The sequence below is a fragment of the Labeo rohita genome, chromosome 17 (assembly GCF_022985175.1).
Source record: "Labeo rohita strain BAU-BD-2019 chromosome 17, IGBB_LRoh.1.0, whole genome shotgun sequence".
Classification (NCBI taxonomy): domain Eukaryota; kingdom Metazoa; phylum Chordata; class Actinopteri; order Cypriniformes; family Cyprinidae; genus Labeo; species Labeo rohita.
In genome coordinates, this window is record NC_066885.1 from 14,510,872 (window position 1) to 14,523,168 (window position 12,297).

The following is a 12,297-nucleotide window of genomic DNA, read 5'->3' on the forward strand; positions in this document are numbered from 1 at the left end:
TTTGAAATTAAATTAAAGTCCGATAGATGATGGCTGAAAAGATAAACAGTCAAATAGATTAGACAGACAGACTGATGGACATAGATAGATAGATAGATAGATAGATAGACACAGACAGATAGATGGATAGATGAATGGGCGGACGGACAGACAGACAGATAGATAGATAGATAGATAGATAGATAGATAGATAGATAGATAGACAGACAGACAAACAGACAGACAAACAGATAGATAGATAGATAGACAAACAGACAGATAGATAGATAGATAGATAGATAGATAGATAGATAGATAGATAGATAGATAGACAAACAGACAGACAAACAGATAGATAGATAGATAGATGGACAGAGGCAGATGGATGGATGGAGATGGACAGATAGATAGAGAGATGGAAAAATGGATGTAGAGACAGAGATAGATAGATAGATAGATAGATAGATAGATAGATAGATAGATAGATAGATAGATGGACGGATAGATGAAAAAATGGACAGATAGAAATGGAAAAATGTATGTATGGACAGATGGACATAGACGGATGGACAGAGAGATGGAAAAATTGATAGATAGATAGATAGATAGATAGATAGATAGATAGATAGATAGATAGATAGATGGACGGATAGATGGACGGATAGATGAAAAAATGGACAGATAGAAATGGAAAAATGGACGTATAGACAGATGGACAGACGGATGGACAGACGGATAGACAGAGATGGAAAAATAGATAGATAGATAGATAGATAGATAGATGGATAGATAGATGGTAGATAGATGAAAAAATGGACAGATAGAAATGGAAAAATGGACATATAAACAGATGGACATAGACGGATGGACAGACGGATAGACAGAGAAATGGAAGATAGATAGATAGATAGATAGATAGACAGAGGCAGACAGATGGATGGATAGATGGACGGATGGATAGAGAGATGGAAAAATGGACGTAGAGACAGAGATAGATAGTTAGACAGATAAACAGATGGATAGATAGATGGATAGATGAAAAATGGACGGATAGAAATGGAAAAATGGACATATAGACAGATGGACATAGACGGATGGACAGACGAATAGACAGAGAGATGGAAAAATGGATAGATAGATAGATTGTGTGTGAATATGTTTTTGAGAATTTTTCTTTCTCTCATAGCTGCATTTAAAGACATCTGTCCTGGAGGAATGGGATATCATGTCACCACACCGTACATCTACAAGCCCAAACCTCCTAATGGACACAGCCAGACAGACAGTCACGTGCAGAACAAGCCCACCATCAGACACCAAGTGCCTGTGGATCCTCCCATGCCCTTCCCCACCCTACAGCAGCCCGTGGAAGCTCTCAGCATCACAGAGAGGCAGCTACCTGGTGAGTCACAGGAGTTATTAACCACACAAGACAGAAACAATGAATGACTTTAAGCTGCTCTATTTATCCAACAGTCTGAAATCATGTCTCTGAATATGCAGACATTGTGTTTTGTTTGTCTTATTTGCCTCATGCTGAATATTACAAACATGTGTTAAGGAAACCTGCCAGATTTTGGTTTTTGATGCAAAGTTTATTTACATGATGGTCTGCCTGGATGCATTTTATGAAGGACTACACCAGCAAGAACTCTTTCACCCTCTTCCCTGTCCTTCTTTTCTTCTCTTTTAAATGTCATCACATGCACGCTTGGCACCAGGCAATGGAATGAGACTTGGCACCAGTCTGGAGGAGACTGAGATCCAAAATGTAGCCAAGCCTCTGTTGTTCCTATAGAAAGTGAACACAGGACTGTTCTCTCTTTGGCAGAGGCAGAGAGTCATTAGTATTGCTTCCACCTTGCAAAACCAATGTCAAAGCTGATGAAGGATTCCAGAAGATCAGTGCATCGCATCATATTTTCTCCTTTCACTACTCTCACACAAAATGAACTGCACAGATTTTTATAGCCTCTCTGCAAAAGCAGCCCATAAAAGCATTGCACAGCTGAAAAGTGTGGTGGAGGTGGGCCAGGTTCCGAGAGAAAGTATTTGTCCTTGGGCTTTATTAAGTTTTGTCCTGTTGCTGGGAGACCGTGTTTCAAAGTTGCTCTGGAACTAAAATTGCTCCACTGAAGTTCACCCTTTTTTACATGACTCCATTTTTTTTTTTTTTTTTTTTTTTTTTGAATTCAGATGCATAGCTGCATTTCACTATTTACAAATGTATGATTAATTGTTTCATAGCTTTGTGTGACGCAATTTATTTTTGTGTTTTTATATGACATAATGGCCTGCTGTAGTGCCCACAGCTCCCAGGCAGGTAGGTTGGGTTTGATTCAGCAGTAAAGATCAGCTAAATATGCTACATAGCTGATGCTTTTATGCACACGTCAATGCAGCACAGCAAAACTTGCGTGCAGGAACTGCAGACATTCAAAGCATGACATCATCATGTCATCACTACTGCATGACCGCTCTGTGCGCTCAGCATTCTGCTCCTACAGATGCGTGTATGTGTCAGTCTGTGTCCTTTGCTTTGTGTGTGATTGTGTATGTTTTTAATTAGCCAACATTAACATTTAGAAAAGCATTGCCGTTTTTAAGATCTCAAGTTTAAGATTTATGATTTGGTTGTATAAAACTTTTATTACATTCAGGATTGGTCTAGACACGCAGTGTTCAGTTGGTTTGCACCGAAATGCCTCTTCAGTTTATGGAAGATAGAGATTAAAAGACACTATTATTTCAAGAGCACTCTCGAATGATGTAACTAAAGGAGATCTTTCTATGTGATCAGGTCTTTGAGATTTTTTAGTAGCTCAGTTTAGGAAAACATGGCTTTCTGGTGAGATAAGGATGCTTATTTTAGTGTTTCTGGTCTATGTGTGGAACAAAATGGATTTGATTTCACCCTTCAGTGGCATAATTTAAAAATGAAAAGATACTTGGCTTCTCAGATTATCAAAGTGGCAGAACCCTATGAAGAACCTCTAGGCGCTGATGAATGTGGAATCCAAAAGTTCCTTTAAGAACTTCAGAGTTTGTTAGTTGCTCTTTCAGTAACCCTGCAAGGTTTTGATTCACCTAAAAATATATACTGAGGGATATTTGATGGACCTTTAAAAGTTGCCTAGAGGTTCTATGAAGTATTATGCCAGTGTGGCAATCTGAGGAACCTCAGTTTGTTCCACAATTATTTATATTTTTATGGTTTTACTCTCTCTTCTCAGAACTAAATCAAGAGGGTATGTGTTGTGTTGTGTAGTACAGTGCCTTGCGAAAGTAGTCAAACCCCTTCATTTTTTATGTTTTGTTACGTTGCTGCCTTATGTTAAACTGCTTTAAATAACTTTTTTCCCCACATCAATCTACACTCTATACACCATAATGGCAAAGTTTTTATTTTGTACATTTATTAAAAATAAAAAACTTAAATGTTTTCATTGCAAAAGTATTCATACCCTTACCCTTATCAATGGGTATGATTTCGAAAAGCACACGTCTTAATAAATGGTCTAACAGCTGAAAGTGCATATTAGAGCTAAAACCAAGCTCTGAGGTCAACCAAACTGCCTGTAGACCTCAGCTGCATTGAAGGTTCACAGAAGCATGTAGTCTCCGTTACCCTTAATGTAAGACGTTTGAACAACCAGGACTCTTCCAAAGTGAGGAATTGATGGAGAAGGGCTTTGCTTAGACTGGTGGCCAAGAACCTGAGAGTTCAAGACTTAGTTCTCTCCTCAGTGAAGACACATGAAAACACACTTGGAATTAGCAAAAAAAAAAAAAAAAGCACCTAAAGGACCCCCAGACTGTGAGAAACAAGATTCTCTGGTCTGATGAACCTCAATTCTAAGCTTCATGTTTGAAGGAGACCAGGCACTGCTCATCACCTGCACAGTAGCATCCCAACAGTTAGTAGCAGTAGCAGTAGCTAGTAGCAGCCTCATGTTGTGGGGATGTTTTTAAGAAGCAGGGACTGAATGACTCGTCAGGGTAGAATGAAAGCTCAGTGCACCAAAATGCGTTAATGAAAACCCAGTCCAGATCATTCAGAACTTGGGCAGAAGGTTTACCTTCCAACAGGACAATGACCATAAGCACACAGGCTTACAGACAACTCTGTAAATGTCCTTGGGTGGACCAACCAGAGCCGGGCTTGAACCCAATCAAATATTTCTGAAGAAACCTGAAATTGTGCATCTGCCCCCATCCAACTTGACAGAGCTTGAGAGGTGAAGAGGTGAGGAGAAGAATGGCATATAATTGCCAAATGCTGATGTGTAAAGCTTGTCACATCATACCCAAAAAGACATGAGGCTGTAAAGGTGCTTCAGCTAAGTACTGAGTTAAGGGTATGAATACTTATGCAATGTACTTTTTTTTATTATTATTATTATTATTATTGCGACCATTCTGTTTTTGCTTTGTCATCATGGTGTATGGAGTTTAGATTGATGAGTGTAAGAAAGTAATTTAAAGCAGTTTAACTTAAGGCAGCAATATAACAAAAAGTGACAAAATGAATACTTTCGCAAGGCACTGTTTGTGTGTGTGTGTGTGTGTGTAAAAGAAGAGGGCAGGGTTGGAGAGATTGCATCTCGCTTTCATCCATTCAACTTTAAAGACTCTGTCCCAATTGCCACCTTTAGCTCTTGTGGTCCATTTTCACACTTAGTTTTGAATTCAGCATAATGTTCTTCATCAGAACCACCTTGTCTCAGGGGCCCTCTTCATTTTGAAAGCTAAAGTGACAAATAGTATCATGAATTTCACAGACATTGGAAGACCACAATTATGCATCAAATGTGCCATTTGGGATAGGGCCTAAAATATTTACAGCTCCGCCCACTTTAACGCCCCATGCAGTCAGAGCAGAAGCAGACTAAATTGCTTATTCCTTTGCTTTAGTTGCCAATAAATTTGCTATATCTCTTTGTGGATCAGTCAATTACTGTGTGTGTGATTTGTTTCTTATCTGTTTGAAGGAGATTTATACCCACATGAGTGTTGATAGGTCAGTAGTACAGCCCGGACAGGCCCAGCTGTCACCCGGGGTGTCTACAATCAGGATGGAACCTGCCCTCCCAGGTCTCATTCCCACTTGTACTTGCATATCCCCATAAACGCCTCTTTTATAGTTGACCCATTGGTTTATGCAAAGATTTCTAAAGCCTTTGTGACTGGATTGATGCTGTTCAAACTGGGATGTGTATAAGTGGCCTAAACTAACACATCCTGATGTTGACAATGAATGGTTGATCTGTTATCTGCCACTGTGGTGCCAGATGTTGGACATATTCAGTTTTTGTTTGTCATATTGAGAGAGATCATGCAATCTTCATTATTTGTTTTGTGGAAAATTGTGTTTATGGCATGTAACCGGACTGATTGTGGAATGTGCTAAATCTCTTTTCTTTTTCTTCCTGTGTTGCCTAATTTCGTGTCGCTCTCCAGAGGTGGTGGAGAAGGTGTCACCACCTGCTCCAGTGGCAATTCCACCCTCCATAGAAAGTCAGGATATCTCCCCAACACAGCTGGCAGGTGAGTCCTCCATCCAAAGCATGTATGTATATTTGGGATGCACATTATTACTGATAAGTCTATACTTATATTAATGGTCTAATCAGGAAATTAGCATTTTGTATAAATAATTTAATGTTGAGGCATCAAATGCTAAGCTAAGACCATGCTAGAATCCATCTATACTGCTTTTTCCAGTATCTCCGCTTTTCCTATGGGCATATTTCAAGATCATGTCTTTAAAGGAGGGAGGCTCCGAACACATCTTTTAAAGCATGTAACAGACAGGGGATTAATAAACTGAACAGACTGCCCAGTGAAACTTAATTAGATCTTTTGTGCTCTTTCACCTTTTGTTGATTCTTCTTCTCAACTTTATTTTCATTATTAATCCAGGAAGTGGTAAGCAGAATGTTCCACTTTCATAGGTCAGAACAGGCCACAACAACCAAGGGATTAATTAGGAAGTTGCAAAGATATTTTTGTTCTTTGTTTCTTAGCAGATACCTATCACAAACTCTAACATTTATCTATATATTTATTTATTTATTCAAGTACTTAATTATTTTTTGTTAACACCAAGTCAACCAGGATCTTTTCTGCATAGCTATTGACACAGGGTTAATAAGCAAACTTATGCAATTCACATTCTCCAGATACATGTTTGCTTCAGCCATTTTTTCCTTCCCTCAGAGAAAGAAAAATTCATACCAAAGCCAATAAATGTCTGCTTCTAATAACTGATGGAATGCATGACTTGTTTGTTGATTTAAAAGTTCATGTAACCCTTATTAGTCTCTGATATTTATTTAATGCATTTCCTATACTGTGAAAATGTAAAAAAATTACATCGCTTTTTATTTTTCTCTTTCTTTTCACAGAGATTGACGAGTGTCAAGTGAGACCTGATATCTGTGGTGCAGGAATCTGTTATAACACTGTTGACAGCTACAAGTGCATCTGTGATGACGGCTATAGAATAGACAGTGAGGGCACTACATGTGTAGGTGAGAGTTCAAAAGTTAAACTACTGATACTGTAGATCACTACATTCATTACCATTACCAATAACTGTCTCTCTTATTCATTCATTACAGTGGTTCTTTTGCATATGTAACTGGTTCATAAATCCATCATACTGTACATCCATTTGATACAGGCAGTCACTGATTAAACAGGCAGCATTAGTTCACCCTAAAATGAAAACCCACATTTAGCTCCAAATGTGTATTATTTTATCATTTTCTTCTGTGGAACACAAAAAGGCATTTTGATGAGTGACAAAATGAGTTTGTGCACACAATGAAAGTCAATGGGGTTGAAAACAAAACAACATTAACAAAAATCTTATCAAATCTCTGTGTATAGAATGCAGAATTTTTGGGTAAACTTTCCATTTAAAGGGGTCATCGGATGCTAAGTTAACTTTTACATGTTGTTTGAACATTAATGTGTGTTGGCAGTGCATGTACAAATCTACCCTATAATGATAAAAATTCATGCAGTGGTTTTTAATTAATCTGTAAAAAGAAATTCCCTTTTTCAAATCGAGCCATTCTCAGATGCCTGTCGTTGTGGCGTCACACCGACAGAGGCCGCTCCCATGATAGTTGATTGACACGAGCGTCTTACCTCAGATCAGTTGTAACAGTTTTTTTATGAATCTTTGTGATCGCCTTTCCTAATGATGTGCTAGTTAGCAAGCTTAGCTGCTAAACACGGCTAAAGTAAACAGGCTCGTCACTCCACAGAGAGAAGAGAGGGGTGGGGCGAGCAGAGCTAATTAACATTTAAAGCAGCCTCGACCAGAATAGGATGATTTTTGCAGAGCTGATTTTGGCAAGGTAAAAAGGATGTTGTTTTACACTACCATTGAGAATTTTTAACCAAAGTATATTATAGACTTTTCATTAAGACCCTAAAGAATCATATCAACTTGTGGATATGGGCATCCGATGACCCCTTTAAGAAAGCATCTTCTTAGTCACTGTAATGTCTATTAATCTACAACAAATCAAAATGAGCTTCAAACATTTAGTGACTACAATGCTGGTTTCTGTATAGAAACAAAGTCATCGTTTGTATATATGTAATTTTTACCAATTTTCACTTCATTTTTAGACACCAGGTTTAGTCTATGCCTTACTCTGTAAGACTTCTATGCTTCTAAATCCAGATGATATCTCAGTATATTATATGCTATGAAAACACTGGATTGAAATTGGAATTTGTGTCTTATACTGCCTGCAAAGGCAGATCCATTGATTACCTGATGATTATTTTTGACAGATGTCGACGAGTGTGCAGAGAGCCCAAGTTTGTGTGCTAATGGTCGCTGTCAGAACACTCCAGGCGGATTCCTGTGTGTGTGTGAGCTTGGCTTCATGCCTAACGAGAAGGGCACCAGCTGCTCCGGTAATTATGAGACTGTCCCATATAAGCTCTCACAAACTAACAGAGTAGGGTTCACAATCTTTGACTGGTACATAGATTTACTATTTAATTTCTTCCGCTCTTTCTTTTAAGAATCTTTTATTGTCAATTATTTATTTTGTGGACATGTTAGAAGAGAAGAAACATGTCTCGTTTGGAAATTTGAAGGTCTGTATTTTTCCTCGTGAGCCATTACCAGTCCTCTCTCCTTCCACTTTCTTGGCTCTTATTTTGATCCAGACAGATCAGCAGTCATATGAAGTCTGCTTTTGGTCTTGAACCGCAATGTGGTCGTCTAAATACAGGCACAGCTCTGTCTCTTTCTCAACTCCAAACACATCCGGTGTGTGTGTGTGTGTCATTAGCTGGTTTTCAGGGTTTGCAGACGAGGTAGAAAACACCTCCCTGTGACACACTTTGAGGTTTGCGGAGGAAGAAGAGAGGTATTATCGTACCCTCAACCAAGTCACCCAAATACCTCAGCACTGCTGCAGATGAGGAAATGTTCACCGTACTTGGAAAACACATCTTCTCCTCACATTAGGAAATCCAGAGTACAAGAGATCCGGAAACTTCTGCCCAGAGTTACTCATTACATCCATTTAATCTATTATGGCCAGCACTATGGTTTCTCTGGTTAACTGGTTTAACGGTTCCAGTAATGTCCTCTTTTAGTTTCATAGCAGTTACACATTTAGGAATGTGTCCCACCTTAATTCCGCAATCCGGAATTTGTGAAACTGCTACGGAATGGGGAGCGCCGTTAATGCATTGCTTGTTTGCTCAAGCCCAGTCTATGAGAGGAAAGATTTAATTTTTAATCTGGGAGATTGATTTTACTTTTTGATTACGCATGATAATGGCTTTTTATAAGCAGAAATCCAATCACAAGCCAGATTCGCATCTACAGATGTGGCCTTTAAGAATGCGCGTTTTTTGATATCATCGACTTGATTGCACAAATACCATTTTAACTGAACTAAGCTGGATGATAACATCACTGAATCAAATTCAAATTTAGTGTTTACTAAATACACACTATTTTTCTAATTTAATACTGTAAAGCTGTTTAGACACAATCTGTGTTGTTAAAAGAGTTATATAAATACAAGTGGCTTGACTTTTTCAAGTGGCAGTGTAAAACATTGTGCTTCACAGGTGCTGTACATCTCCCATTGAGCACCACACTTTGTCCATAACACTGCTAAACCACAGCTCTAGCATTCTTTGTAAAGTTGGGGTTAGTGAATTCTAGTTCTAGGTAGGTTGGAGATTTTTTATGGGAGTTTATACCTCAATATGTGACCTTGTAAGTCAGAGAATATTGTAAAACGTTGTTTTAAGTGTTGAAAATGTGTCCTCGTAAATACAGCTGTCTGCTTAAATGTAAAGCTCTTTAAAAAATCTGTTGTGGTTGTTATTAGGTGATGTTTTCACACTTTAACTGCTTTAATGTAACACATCCATTCAGTGTAGAGATGAAGTGTCTTTGGCAGCCGTTGGAAGCAGTAATAAAGGCGAATAGATGGTTGAACGTGTAGAAGGAAAAAGGCATGGCGCCGTCGTACATCATGGCTTCGCTATCAGAGTGGTTTCACAGTTAAGATGTTTTTGTTTGAGTAACTTCATTAATAAAGGTGACTGAACTAAATGAGCTTTCCTGCACCTGAGTTGATGTTTCCTGATCTCCTCGCAGTAGGACAGCAATTACACCCATCTATAACAACAGACCCTCCTATCAAACCTTCACAGCTGGCACATGCAGACTCTCCACTGGCTGGATGGATATCACGAACTCATATGTGATTTTGAATCAGTCTGTTTATTTCATGTACTGCAGATATTGACGAATGTGAGGATGGGAAAGTGTGTCCGTCCGGCCTCTGCTATAACACTCTGGGCTCTTTCATGTGTTCTCCTTGTCCGGATGGGTTTGAAGGGAGAAATGGCCAGTGTGTTGGTAAGAAGCCTTTTTTTGGTTGCTTTTATGCAATGATGTGTGTTTAGCACAGCTGCTTTTTGATAAATGAGAGGGCCTTTGTAAATGTGATCCACAGAAGTGTCTTTCTTCAGATGTATTGTGTGCGTGACCTTCTCTGTGCAGATATAAATGAGTGTCTGGATGAAAACGCATGTGCTCATGGTCAATGCTCCAATCGGGAGGGCTATTTCATTTGCACGTGTGATGAAGGGTTCTCGCTCACTCCTGACGGCAAGGCCTGCATAGGTACTATGCATCTACAGTTCAGCAACTTTTAGTATTTTTCAAATATTTTGTTTGTCTCTCGTCTAACTAATGACAAATAAGCCTCTCCAGCTTTCAAGTGATTTTTTTCATTTGTTGTGTGTTGGTTTCATATTTTGTGTTTTACTTTAATTTCTTTAGTTTTTATGATTCGTTTAAATTTGTCACGTTTCATGTGCGTTATGACAGTATTCTGAATTTTGTGATTGTTAAACAATCAGGTTAAATGATTAGTTCCCTCCTGAATTAAAATTTCCTGATGTCTTCCAAGATGTTCATGTCTTTCTTTCTTCAGTCAAAAAGAAATTAAGGTTTTGGAGGCAAATATTCCAGGATTTTTCTCCATTTAGTGGACTTCAATGGGGACCAGTGGGTTGAAGGTCCAAATTGCAGTTTCAATGCAGTATATAAGTATATACTTTTTACCACAAATCTTGCACGTCTTGCACTAGCTCTGCTATGCTTGTCTGTGACGTCACACATTACGTAATCACGTTGGAAAGGTCATGAGCAGTTAGTTCTTTGTCTGTGTACTTCGGTTCAAAAAGGTAGGGTAGGACGAAAAACCCCATTTCATTTTCTTCTCCAACTGTTTTTTTGTAAAGGATGTTTGACTTTCTTTGCACATTCGCTTTGTAAACACTAGGTCAGTACTGCCACCTATGTCACGTGTGACCTTTTCAACGTGATTATGTAACGCTAGTGCAAGATGAGCATTTGTGGTTAAAAAGTATATCGATTTTGATATTTTTTAGAAAATGACCAACCGTTTCACTAGATAAGACCCTTATTATTCAGTTGGGATTGTGTAGAGTCCTTTGAAGCTGCATTGAAACTGCAATTTGGACCTTTAACCCCACTGGTCCCCACTGAAGTTCACTATATGGAGAAAAATCCTGGAATGTTTTCCTCAGAAACCTTAATTCAGCTGAAGAAAGAAAGACATGAACATTTTGGATGACATGGGGGTGAGTAAATTCTCAGGAAATTTTAATTCGGGAACTAATTGAACTAATTTTATAAAGAGATAAAATGCAAGTGAGCAAACTGTAACTTTGTGTGTGTCACAGACATTGATGAATGCCAGGATGACAGCGTGTGCATCCAAGGTCACTGTCAGAACACAGAGGGGTCGTTTATCTGCAACTGTGAGCCAGGCTTTATATTGTCGTCCACAGGAGACCAGTGTAATGGTACGAGAGTGCGTGTGTGTGTGTTTGTGTGAAATGTAATGATTTATTCATCTTAAGGGCATCTAGGATTGATTCAGTGTGCAGTGTTGAAATATTCTCATGTTTACAGATGTGGATGAGTGTTTGGAGTTACCTCAGACCTGTGATGGTGTGGGGCAGTGCGTCAATATCTTGGGATCTTACCAGTGTAACTGCCCACAGGGATATAGACAAGTTAATGGCACCAGCTGCCATGGTGAGACAGTCTAACCAAACGCACACATACAGCTGAGGTCAAAAGTTTACATCCCCCTTTCAGAATCTGCAAAATGTTCATTGTTTTACCAAAATAAGAGGGATGAACAGTTAAACTGCCTGCTGTTCTTTAGAAAAAATCCTTCAGGTCCTACAAATTCTTTGGTTTTCCAGCATTTTTGTGTATTTGAACCCTTTCCAACAATGACTGTATGATTTTGAGATCCATCTTTTCACACGGAGGACAACTGAGGGACTCATACACAACTATTACAGAAGGCATCACTCACTGATGCTTCAGACAGAAATACAATGCATTAAGAGCAGGAGGTGAAAACTTTTTAAATTTAGATCAGGGTAAGTTTAACTTATTTATGTCTTCTGGGAAACATGCAAGTATCTTCTGTAGCCTCTGATGAGCAGTACTAAATCAAAAAATATGATATTTAGGCAAAATAAGACAAACGTACGCGTCTCCATTCATTCAAAAGTTTTCACTCCCTGGCTCTTAATGCAATGTTTTTCCTTCTGGAGCATCAGTGAGCATTTGAACCTTCTGTAATAGTTGTGTATGAGTCCCTCAGTTGTCCTCAGTGTGAAAAGATGGATCGCAAAATCATACAGTCATTGTTGGAAAGGGTTCAAATACACTAAAATGATGGACAACCAAAGAATTTGTGGGACCTG

At 38.7% G+C, this 12,297-nt stretch overlaps 1 protein-coding gene across 1 annotated transcript in view; it reads left to right on the top strand.

Moving 5' to 3' along the window:
• ltbp1 (latent transforming growth factor beta binding protein 1) overlaps positions 1–12,297 on the top strand; it is a 96,901-nt gene that overhangs the window by 59,554 nt on the left and 25,050 nt on the right. The window contains 10 exon segments of the mRNA XM_051133550.1: positions 1,166–1,381; positions 2,283–2,302; positions 4,971–5,073; positions 5,440–5,526; positions 6,387–6,512; positions 7,795–7,920; positions 9,779–9,898; positions 10,043–10,165; positions 11,254–11,376; positions 11,486–11,611. Coding sequence (XP_050989507.1) covers positions 1,166–1,381; positions 2,283–2,302; positions 4,971–5,073; positions 5,440–5,526; positions 6,387–6,512; positions 7,795–7,920; positions 9,779–9,898; positions 10,043–10,165; positions 11,254–11,376; positions 11,486–11,611 — 1,170 coding nt within the window.